Genomic DNA, 12,251 nt, shown 5'->3' with positions numbered 1-12,251 from the left:
AACCTATTTTCATTTATTATGCAAAATCTACTTTCAATAGATTTTTCAAAATTCTGAATTCTAAAGTTTATCGTCAGAAAAATATTAAGTTTAATACAGAATTTTATAAAAGAATTATAAAAAAGCAAATTGATTGCAGAAATATAGCAGATCTTACTAAAAATATATTCGTATCTTTAACATAGAAACGTTGAAATTTTTTTCGTATTTATATGTATATATATATTAGTTATTATAAATCGATGGAAGAAATATAAAAATTTGCTATACAGTCTAATGATAGAAACACAGTAAAAATACAACATTTCAATTAATTTATTGTTTAATTAAGATTTAATATCAAGATTTCGAAAACTTTGCTGCTAACATGTTTCGTTATCATGCAAAAAATAATTAAGATAGAATATATATTAAATATTAATCAATTTTTTTATATTTAATAATATATTTATTTAATATTATTTATATTTACTTCTTCATTTATTATTTTTTATTTTTTATATTTATCATTTTATTATTTTAATTTCTTAATTTATCATTAATTTTGTAAAATAGAATAGTAATATATCTAATTAGTATTCATAATATAATAAATTATTACTTATTTAGATTTAACTATATCCAATTATTTTTAATTTTTCGAAATACCTATAAATTTTTTTTCAGATTCGATTTGAGTTAATCCAGAATTATGACTAATAATATACGGAACTAAGTTTTCATTAATTAAGTAAATATTAGAATCTATATGATAGTATATATTGGATATATTTGGTATGGTAATTATTTAATAAAAAAGTATATATTTTTAATTACAATATGTTCAGCATAATATATTGTATAATTTAAAACAATTAAAATTGGTTCAGTATATGATTATAGATATTATTCAGTATTATTAATTATATGATTTATATAAATATTGTTAACAATAATTTTTAATTTTTTAAATAAAAAATAAAATAAAATTATAGTTTATATAATATATAGAAATTATATAATATCAGATTTTGATAATTGATAATTTACTTTTATAAATATAAAAGTTATGCCAATTATTCATCAATCATTCATATATATTTCATCTTTTATGAATTGATAATCTTATTTTTAAAAATTGAAACAATAAATGTTTTTTTTGTATTATTTCTTTGGTATTATTATAAAATGTTATTTTTAAATATTAAATAGATAGATTATGAAATTAATATTATTCTTTTTTATAATTCTTATAAATAATAGATTTTAAATGAAATTAATTTGCAAATATATGAAATAAAAATTATTAAATAAAAAAAATCAAATGATAAACTTATGTGAATAAAATTTTCAATTAACTTTATAAGAAATTTAAATATATTGAATTATTATCAATTTATTATATTATTTAAGACTAATGAAATATTTAAATAAAAAATATATAATTTAAATATTATAAATATTAGAATAAATATTATAATATAATATTATTAATTTTAATATTATAATAATTATAATATTATAATATTATAATCATAGTATAATAAATATTATAAATATTAAATATTATAATAATTAAAATATATATAATTTAGTATTAATAGTAATATTTAATATTAATGTTTAAAAAAAAATTATCACGTTTTTTTCGTGAAAGGAAAGTAAAAAAAATAAAAATCAATTTTTTACAACAATTTTTAAAGATATTAAAAAAATATATATGTACATATAATATCAAAACAGAATTTGATGAATATATTTTTACAAAAATTATAATTACAATATATTAATCTCAATTTCATTTATACATTACATTTTATTTTTGTAATCTAAATGCATATTTTCCCATAACCATTAATAATAGTTTTAAGTATATAATTAATACTTTGATAACATTTTATTAGAAAGATATTCTAGTCAGTTTATTTTTATTTGTTTTTGCAAATTTTCTGCTAACTTATTTATAAATTCAAATGTTTCTAAATAATCAGATCTAGTAATATTATTTATGCCTTTGATACAAATTGCAAGATCTTTTGTCATGAAACCTGATTCAATAGTATCAATACAAACTGCTTCTAATATTTCTGAAAATTGTTTAAGATCTTTGTTATTATCCAATTTTGCACGATGAAGTAAACCTCTTGTCCATGCAAATATAGAGGCAATGGGATTTGTTGAAGTTTCCTTTCCTTGTTGATATTGACGATAATGTCTTGTAACTGTACCATGAGCAGCTTCAGCTTCCACAGTACGTCCATCTGGACAAATTAAAACTGAAGTCATCAGACCTAGGGATCCATAGCCTTGTGCTACAGAATCAGATTGAACATCACCATCATAATTTTTACAAGACCATACAAAACCACCATCTGATTTCATTGCATATGCTACCATATCATCTATTAAACGATGCTCATACCAAATATTCTTGGCTTCAAATTGTGCTTTATATTCTTTGTCGTATATTTCATGAAAAATATCTTTAAATTTACCATCATATTGTTTAAGAATTGTGTTTTTTGTAGAAAGATACAAAGGATAATTTCTTGATAAAGCATATTGAAAAGAACTGTGAGCAAAAGCACGAATACTTTCATCTGTATTATATTGAGCTTGTGCAATGCCAGGTCCTTTGAAATTATGAACTGTATGTTGAATTTTTTGTTCATTATCTCCAATCCATGTGATTTCAAGTTTTCCTGGACCAGGTATTATAAAGTCTACAGCTTTATATTGATCTGCATGAGCATGTCTGCCAATGATAATTGGTTGAATCCAACTGTTTACTAATTTTGGTATATTTTTACAGATAATAGGTTCACGAAAAACTGTACCACCTAAAATATTTCTAATAGTACCATTCGGACTTTTCCACATTTTTTTTAAATTAAATTCTTTCACTCTTTTTTCATCTGGAGTAATAGTAGCACATTTGATTCCTACATTATATTTTTTAATAGCTTCAGCACATTCTATAGTTACTTTATCATCAGTAGCATCTCGATTTTCAATACTCAAATCATAAGTATGTAATTTAATATCTAAATATGGTAAAATGAGTTTCTCTTTAATGGAATCCCAAATGATTCTTGTCATTTCATCACCTAAGACATCAACAACAGGTCCAACCTAAAACAAATAGTAATAATATGTAGAATGCATTATATATAAAAAAAAACTTGTAATAATACAAAATCAAATCATAAATATTATTTTATATTTATAAAAGAAAATTATTTTCAAAATAATTAAGTTAATTAAAAAATTTGTTAATTAAAAAATAATATAAAGAAATTTTAATTGAAATACATAGCGCGCGCGCACACACGCACACACACATACACGAACACACACACAAATATATATATATATGTCATATATATAGATGTCAGTAATGCAATTTTATTAATTACTCACCTGTATTTTAGTCATTGTTATAGAAGAAATATTACTGAATGTTTTAACGAATAAAATTGTTGAATTATTGAATGATTGATGAATTTTTGGCAATAATATTTGTGAGGAAACAATATTGTTACTACAAGATTTGATATAAGCCCTTCTTATAAAATGCACGTTCGCTTTATTAAGATGGTGGCAAAAAAACATGGCAATCTTGTCCAAATTATCTTAATATATTTTCTACTGTCGTATTTCGATTGTATTTACTATTGTATTTATTATTCTTATCTACTTTATATAACTTACAAGAAGTTATCGTAATAGATTTTTTATCGATGAAATTAAATTTCTTTATCAAAAATATTTGTATTTTTATGTCTTAAATATATGTATACTTCCGATTCTTTATATGATCTTATATGATCTTAACTTTAAATAATCCGCAAACATTACTTTCACTGACTTTATTATATAATAAAATAACAAATAGATAAATGTAATAAATATAAGATTTGTAATAAATCTTTAAATGAAATATGATATTAATAACTATTTATGATGTATTATCATATTAATGATATTTCTTATCTATCATATTTTTATGTAATCTTTGAAGTTTGTACTACGATAGATAAATTATGTTTATGTACAGAAATTTAAATACAGGTACTTCTCTTAAACATGTTTATACATAAATTACACAGTTTTTTAAAAATAATTTGAATAACCTTCAAAATTTAAAACAAACTGTCATTTTTTTGTTTTTCTAAAAAATTAACAAACAAGTTAAGCATTTCGACATTGATATCAATTCCATTGTATGATATTTAAATTCTTCTATTACTATTTTCAACTAAAATTAAAAAAAATGGACATTAACTGAATATCATTAAATAATGATTTCCATTATCCTTCAGATTACTATTTACATTTTATAAATACATTCATAAAACAAATACAAGGTTAGTACAAATAAAACATATATGTCATATAATAGTGTACATGTGATGCAAAAGCATTTACATTATATTTTATTTTAGTTTAATTTAAAATATTGTTATATTTTGTTTTAATTTAATTTAATTTATTATTTAACCAATTATTATTATTATTTAACCAATTTTTAAATAATATATTAAATCTTTGTCTACTTCAAAAAAGATAAAAAAAAATATCATCTTTCAAAAATTAATACATATTAACTTTATTTAATAATATTAATAAATATTTCACAATATTAATATTTTTTTTTAATTTTTCTATAAAATTTTTTTAAAAACTGTATAACTCCAGATTTTTAAACTACGACAAGGAACTATAAATAGATCTATGAATACAGGGACAAACGTTCATATAAAATTATTCATGTAAAGCGTTCTTTAAAAAAGAATATATCAAATTGATTCAAAGGATTATTGTTATAACTTACTGATATTAAGTAAGTTAATAATTTAAATTTATATTAATAATATGTAGATGTTAAAAGTAATATGATTGATTTTACTTAAGAAATAAAATTCATGAATATGATAAAAATACTAGTCTGAAGTAAGCTACTTCTAATTGCGAGTAATTTTCATAGTTATTAAACAAATTGAATTAAAAATATTATTTTTATGATATTTAATTAATAAATTTGTTAAATTCGAAATTAAAGTGATATCAATGAATAATATATAAAATAAAAAAATAGCTTCTTTTCATGGCGCTGTAAAATAATGAAATTTGTACTGAGCGAATCTATACTGACAACAGTGTTCGTGATTCATGTGCATGGAGCATATCGTTGTGAATGATATATTGTGTACTCAATATCGGATCATAGGATGAAAACTCGAGTTTTCACAATCTAAATTCACTATGCCTCGAAAGACGCTGAGAACGTACCGACAATTACGTTAATGTGCTCAAAAATCATCAAAATTTGTGTGTATTATTGAAATTTGACAGATTCATTGCTTCGTGACAGGAGTGTGTGATTTTTCCTTTTTTTTTTTCGTTTGTTTCACCTTAGTTCAACCTCCTTATCTATTTTCCTCTCATATTCATCTTTTCCTTTATATTTCAACCCTTGAGTATTTTATCTCTCATTTTCATTTACCGGATAAAAAGAGAATACTTTTTACCCTTCCACTCCTCTCCATTTCCCTTTCCTGTCTGTCTTTTTCTAAGTTTCTCATTTTTTTCCCCCCTCTTCACCGATCTTGTATTTTTCTTTCTTTTACTAAATGTTCATGATAACAACAATTTTTGACTCTCCTGCATAACGTGAACGTGGATGAGTGATCATATTTTCACGCAATAGCCGATCGTCGGCTATTCTACCTTGTACGCGAATGAATGCTCCCTACGTTTAACTGGTGTCAATGTACACACGGTGTAACGTTATTATAGCATTGGCCAGAGAGCTAAAAGAATCTTCGTTCTAAAAGAATCTCCGTTCAACTAGAAATTCGACATGATGAAGAGCAGTGCTATGCTTAAGAAAGAAAGCAAAATGCGCATACGTGCTTTTCCGGTGAGTATGGCTTCGTTTGTTTTTTCTTTCTAGCCTTCATTCGTTTTTATCTCTTAAAATTTAATTGTTCTCATATTTTGTTTTTTTTCCTTTTTTTACTTTTATTTAATATCTATAAATAAACTAATAAATATACGCTATTCAAATTTATGCGTATATATATATATATATATATATATATATATATATATATATATATATATGTATAATCAGTTCTTTTTAATTATATGTCAAATTATAAAAAAATAGAATAATTTATAAAAATAGTTTTCATCACCTGATTTTTTACAAAAACTCTTCTTTTTATATCTTATAGGATAACAACACATAGTATCATAATTTAGATGTTATTTATGATCAATATACTATGTCTTTGAACTTTAAAGAGTCATGTTTATAATGTTGTATATATTGTCACAAAGATGAATGTATCAGCAGTTGCTATAGTGGCATATAAAATAAAAGCAATGAAATATAAATATTTCAATATTATCATGTTTATCAATGAATTTCAGTTTATTCTGTCAATAAAGTTTGGAACTGTGATTATTGTCCACTAAATTGTGATTGTAAAAATTATATCTTCTGTGCTAAATAATATGACATTAAAAATTGATCAAATAACATTTTAATATTATATTTAAAATACTAATGAAATATTCTTTGTGATCATATCTTATAATTATAATTGACTAGTAAAATATTCTTTGTATTTGTTATTATTATTACATAATTTACTTTTATTTAATAAAGCAATAAAGCATAAAATTTGTATTTGTACAATGACAAAATAATATTGATAAATTAAGCATTGTTATTTGTTTAATATTCATAATATTTCTTTTATGTAATAAAGGCAATGTTAAAATAATTAATGTAAGAAAAAAAAGGTTAAAATATGAAGCTAAGAATACTTGAACATTCAAAATATTCTAATAATAAAATATAATATATAATTATATTCTTTTTAGATATTATCATTAATTATTCTATATCATAATTATATTTTATTAATATTAAAAACTATATTATATATAATTCAATGCATTCCATTGATTTTTTTAATAAAATTTATTATTTGTAATAATATTCTCACCTGTTTTTGATTTTTTATTAAATTAATTTTAATTCTCAAACTTTATTTACATATTAATTTTTAATCAAATATAAATTTAATAATCAAATATCAAATATTTAATTTATTAATTTTCTTTTAGACAACTATGGATGAAAAGTATGTAGAAAGTATTTGGGCACTATTAAAAAATGCTATTCAAGAAATTCAGAAGAAAAATAATTCAGGGCTTAGTTTTGAAGAGCTTTATCGGAATGCTTATACTATGGTTCTTCACAAGTATGGTGAACGTTTATATACAGGTTTAAAAGAAGTTGTAACACATCATTTAGAAAATAAAGTCAGAGAAGATGTATTAAGATCTCTTCACAACAATTTTCTTCAAACATTAAATCAAGCTTGGAATGATCATCAGACATCTATGGTAATGATAAGAGATATTTTAATGTATATGGATAGAGTTTATGTGCAACAACATGATGTGGACAATGTGTATAATTTAGGACTTATCATATTTAGAGATCAGGTAAATGATTGTCACTTAGTTCAAAAGCTAGAATAATTGTGAAAGATTTATAATAAATAATTATCTTATTTTTAGGTGGTCAGATATGGATGTGTTAGAGATCATTTAAGAGAAACTTTACTAGGCATGGTAGCAAGAGAAAGAAGAGGAGAAGTTGTAGATCGCATTGCAATAAAAAATGCCTGCCAAATGTTAATGTTACTTGGCATTAACAGTCGTCAAGTATATGAGGAAGATTTTGAAAGACCTTTTTTACAACAAAGTGCTGAATTTTATAGAGTAAGAAAACTTTTTTTTTAAATTTTATAATATTATTTAATTTAATATTATGTAATATTATTTTTTAATATTATTTTAATATATATTTTTTTTTGATTTAGATGGAATCTCAAAAATTTTTGGCTGAAAATAGTGCATCAGTATATATAAAAAAAGTTGAAGCTAGAATTTGTGAAGAATCAGAAAGAGCAAAACATTATTTAGATGAATCTACTGAACCACGAATAGTAGAAGTTGTAGAAGAAGAACTAATTAAAATTCATATGAAAACTATTGTCGAGGTATAAATATAATATAATATTATCCCATTAACATAATATTTAATATTTAAAGATAAATATTTAATATTTAATATTTTATTATTTTATTTTATTGACAATTTAAAAAACGATATATAAACAACAAATTATAAAATAACAAATTATAATATATAATATATATAATTAATATAATTAATATAATTAATATATATAATTAAATAAAGAACAATTATATCAAATTTATCTTTTTATTTGAAGATGGAAAATAGTGGTGTAGTACATATGCTCAAAAACCAAAAAACTGAAGATCTTGGCTGCATGTATAAATTATTTTCGAGAGTTTCGGATGGTTTACGTACTGTGTGCGATTGTGTTTCTCAATTTCTTAAAGAGCAAGGCCGTGCCATGGTTCAAGAGGAACATGAATCAACAACAAATGCAGTTCTTTTTATTCAGAATTTGCTAGATTTAAAAGATCGTTTCGATCATTTTCTTCATTATTCGTTTAATAATGATAAGAATTACAAACAAATGATTGCATCTGACTTTGAATACTTTCTCAATTTAAATACAAAAAGTCCAGAATATCTTTCGCTCTTCATTGATGATAAACTGAAAAAAGGTGTTAAAGGGGTTAGTTTAACTGTATTTTTATAAATAAATTTTTATGGTAGGTAATGTTATAAAATTTTAATAAATATCTTACATTCTACAAAGGATTGCTGTATTTAAATAAAATATATAAGTTTTATCTTCCATTTCAATTTCTAATCTAAGTAATATAATTGTATATAATATTAATCAATGTTTATATTAATATATTTTAGATGACGGAACAGGAAATCGAAGGTATCTTAGATAAAACTATGGTTTTATTTAGATTTCTTCAAGAAAAAGATGTATTTGAACGATATTATAAACAGCACTTAGCTAAACGTCTTCTTTTGAATAAATCTGTGTCCGATGATAGCGAGAAAAACATGATATCCAAACTTAAGGTAATTTTTTTTTTAATTTATTAATATAGATTATTTAATAATTAATTATTTTAGACTGAATGTGGATGTCAATTCACATCAAAATTGGAGGGAATGTTCAAAGATATAACAGTTAGTAATACTATTATGGATGAATTTAAAGATCATGTCCTTACATCCAATGTAAGTCTTTATAAATTAAAATATTTATAATTATTTCATAAATAATTGATTTTTATATTTTAAATTTTATATTTTGTAGACAAACCTACATGGAGTGGATATAAGTGTAAGAGTTTTGACAACCGGTTTTTGGCCGACGCAATCTGCAACTCCAAAATGTAGCATGCCAGCTGCTCCACGAGATGCTTTTGATGCTTTCCGACGTTTTTATCTTGCTAAACATAGTGGTCGACAATTAACATTACAACCACAATTAGGTTATTAATTAATATTGCTCTTTTTTTTTATATTTTTAATTTTGATAATATAAATTAATATAATCTTTTTAGGTTCTGCGGATTTAAATGCTGTATTTCATGGACCACGAAGAGAAGAAAGTAGTTGCGGTGGCTTAGATACACCATCGTCTTCAAGTTCCATTGGTAATGGAAGTGGTAATCTATATGGTACTGGAATATCTACTAATGGTAGTATTTTAAGTCAACGTAGCAACAATTGTGGAAATACCAGAAAACACATCATTCAAGTATCAACTTATCAAATGTGTGTATTAATGCTTTTCAACAAAAGAGAAAAATTAACGTACGAGGTTAGTACGAGGTTGAATATCTAGTTTTATTTCCCGATTTTTATTGAAGAATATTGAAGTCTTTGTGATTATCTATATAATATATAAAACATTGTATAGGAAATTCAAGGTGAAACCGATATTCCAGAGAGAGACTTGGTTAGAGCATTACAATCTCTAGCAATGGGAAAAGCTACACAAAGAGTGTTATTAAAACATCCTCGTACAAAGGAAATAGAACCTTCACATTATTTTTGTGTTAATGACAGTTTTACTAGTAAATTACATAGGTATCTTATTTATAATAAATCAAAATTGATATAATAGTTAACAAATTTGTAAATGAAAATATTAAATCAATTTATTTAATATATTTTATATATATATATTAAATATATAATATATTAATATATATTATTTATAAATTATTTATAATTTATTTTAGAGTAAAGATTCAAACAGTAGCTGCAAAAGGCGAATCAGAACCTGAAAGAAGAGAAACTCGCAACAAAGTAGATGAGGACAGAAAACATGAAATAGAAGCAGCTATTGTTCGTATTATGAAAGATAGAAAGCGTATGCCTGTGTGTAGCATTATTATTCTTATTATTTATTATTTATTATTATTTTAATATCTTTTAATATATTTTTATTTCATATTTTTTTAGCACAATATACTTGTAACTGAAGTAACAGAACAATTAAGAGGTCGATTTTTGCCGTCGCCTGTAATAATTAAAAAACGTATTGAAGGTTTAATTGAACGTGAATATTTGGCCCGTACGCCGGAAGATAGGTTTGTATAATTATCATTATATAATTATTATTTATTTTATTTTTGGCAATTATTTTTAATATTAATGTCAATTTAATTATAGGAAGGTATATACGTATGTTGCTTAATGCTCGAATTTAAATGTTGGATCTGTACAAACATGTAAGTAATCTATAATAGTACCTATTTCTTTAAATATCTTTTCATTATCTTATATTTTATCAACTTATATGTTACATCTTCAGTTTTTCATTAATTCATTAAAAATTGTTATCATCTTTAATATTTTTTTATAAACGTAATTAAGATGATCACGAATGAGGCATTCCACATCATAAACATATTACAAAATACAAAACTCAGATAAATTATTAACATTCCATTATTAATTTATATTAATTATTTATATAAATCAATTTCTATTTTATGTTTTAGGTTTTGATAAATTTTTATATTATCTGTTTATTTTAAATATAGTTAAATATATATAATATTTACTTGTTAATCTTAAAAATAATTATATTTATCTCAAAACCTAAAATTTAAAATAGAATGTATAAAAAAAATGATTTTATAAATTGAAATTAATTGATGTTGATTGCCTCGAAATTAAAAAAAATAGATAAATGTGTTTAATAATTGGCTAGTTTGGTGGAAAAGGTTGACATGAAGATAATTGAATGATCTAGAATATATATTTTCAAGTATCAAAGTAAGTTTTTTACAAAAATATATTCTGTAAAATTCTTGATATCCTCTTCCTTGAATTCACTTTATCATATTTCAGTTGTATTTATATGATTGATTTAATTAAATATATAAAAATACTTACTATAATAGAAAATTGTAATTTAAGTTCAACAGGATTCAGTTGAATATACGTTATATACAAACATTTATTAGTAATAAATGGAATTTATGTTATTGTTAAAATTGATTCATTCGTTATGTGTGTATGATTCAACATTTTTTTATATTTGTAACCTATTTACATATGTATCTATGATCAAAAACAAATCTACATGAATATAGTGATAAATTATTAGTGTTATATACGAAGATTTTATTTACATTCGTGATTATCTATTATGTGTGTACATAAACATGTGAATGTATATCTAAGAATATATTTGCCTCATTTTAATATTTGATTACTTTATTTTAATCATTTTCCATATCCTAAAATTTTAGAATACAAGTAATGATTTTAGTAAGTTTTCTGCGAGCTCCACCTCTTCCACCTAGCTCATCAATTATTTTATTACAATTGAATTAATCCAATTTTTCGTTAAATCGCAGAATATTTATTATAGTATGCCAAAAGTGGAATCTCTACGAATTTGTAACAAATGCGGAAATAAAAAAAAAAAGAGACAATGTCACAGATGGTGAAATAAAAAAAAGAGTGCGCGCTGTTTATATAAAAGACGAAGAACTTAATAAAGGAATGAGACAAAAATTATGATTAAAGACCGTATTACTATGAGCTCGTGTGTTGACAAAATGAAATGAAAAACATGCGAAATGCATCATATTTTTATTTCCATTTATACCTTTATTTATTAATATAGAGTTTTAATATTTAAACAAAAGGTTTTACCCTTTCTTACGCAAACTAAATAAAAAATAAAACCCTGTAAAAGCAATCTTTAGTTTCGACACATTTTAAATATAAGAATATCGTAATTAATTCTATCCAATCCTTT

General features: G+C 22.5%; 2 protein-coding genes across 4 annotated transcripts; one reads left to right on the top strand and one right to left on the bottom strand.

Moving 5' to 3' along the window:
* Nucleotides 1-1,775: 1,775 nt before the first annotated feature.
* LOC107996004 (isocitrate dehydrogenase [NADP] cytoplasmic) lies at nt 1,776-4,919 on the bottom strand. Its single transcript, XM_017053851.2, has 2 exons — nt 3,400-4,919; nt 1,776-3,111 (listed from the first exon to the last, which is right to left on the bottom strand). The coding sequence occupies exons 1-2, from the start codon at nt 3,589-3,591 to the stop codon at nt 1,897-1,899; spliced, it is 1,407 nt and encodes a 468-aa protein (XP_016909340.1). The 5' UTR covers nt 3,592-4,919; the 3' UTR covers nt 1,776-1,896.
* Nucleotides 4,920-5,062: 143 nt separating this feature from the next.
* On the top strand, nt 5,063-12,245 carry LOC107995934 (cullin-3). 3 transcript variants are annotated; one of them, XM_062082263.1, is made up of 14 exons: nt 5,063-5,902; nt 7,120-7,503; nt 7,579-7,782; nt 7,884-8,063; nt 8,301-8,675; nt 8,870-9,040; nt 9,095-9,202; nt 9,282-9,459; nt 9,532-9,791; nt 9,891-10,060; nt 10,216-10,354; nt 10,439-10,566; nt 10,649-10,707; nt 11,859-12,245. In XM_062082263.1, the coding sequence occupies exons 1-13, from the start codon at nt 5,843-5,845 to the stop codon at nt 10,671-10,673; spliced, it is 2,382 nt and encodes a 793-aa protein (XP_061938247.1). In that variant the 5' UTR covers nt 5,063-5,842; the 3' UTR covers nt 10,674-10,707; nt 11,859-12,245. The 3 variants fall into 3 exon arrangements, with proteins under 3 accessions (XP_061938247.1, XP_061938246.1, XP_061938245.1); XM_062082262.1 differs by having other exon boundaries at nt 11,845-12,245; XM_062082261.1 differs by having other exon boundaries at nt 5,065-5,902; nt 10,649-12,245.
* Nucleotides 12,246-12,251: the final 6 nt, after the last annotated feature.

The sequence above is a fragment of the Apis cerana genome, linkage group LG11 (genome assembly GCF_029169275.1).
Source record: "Apis cerana isolate GH-2021 linkage group LG11, AcerK_1.0, whole genome shotgun sequence".
NCBI lineage: Eukaryota > Metazoa > Arthropoda > Insecta > Hymenoptera > Apidae > Apis > Apis cerana.
The sequence above is the reverse complement of the archived record's forward strand: the minus strand, read 5'-3'. Positions and strand labels throughout refer to the sequence as shown.

Coding starts and splice junctions, on each gene's coding strand:
- LOC107996004 (XM_017053851.2), bottom strand. CDS start 3,591: ATGTTTTTTTGCCACCATCTTAATAAAGCGAACGTGCATTTTATAAGA. Junction 3,112..3,399: donor TAACAATGACTAAAATACAG/GTGAGTAATTAA, acceptor TATTTGTTTTAG/GTTGGACCTGTTGTTGATGT.
- LOC107995934 (XM_062082263.1), top strand. CDS start 5,843: ATGATGAAGAGCAGTGCTATGCTTAAGAAAGAAAGCAAAATGCGCATA. Junction 7,783..7,883: donor AAAGTGCTGAATTTTATAGA/GTAAGAAAACTT, acceptor TTTTTGATTTAG/ATGGAATCTCAAAAATTTTT. Junction 8,676..8,869: donor TGAAAAAAGGTGTTAAAGGG/GTTAGTTTAACT, acceptor AATATATTTTAG/ATGACGGAACAGGAAATCGA.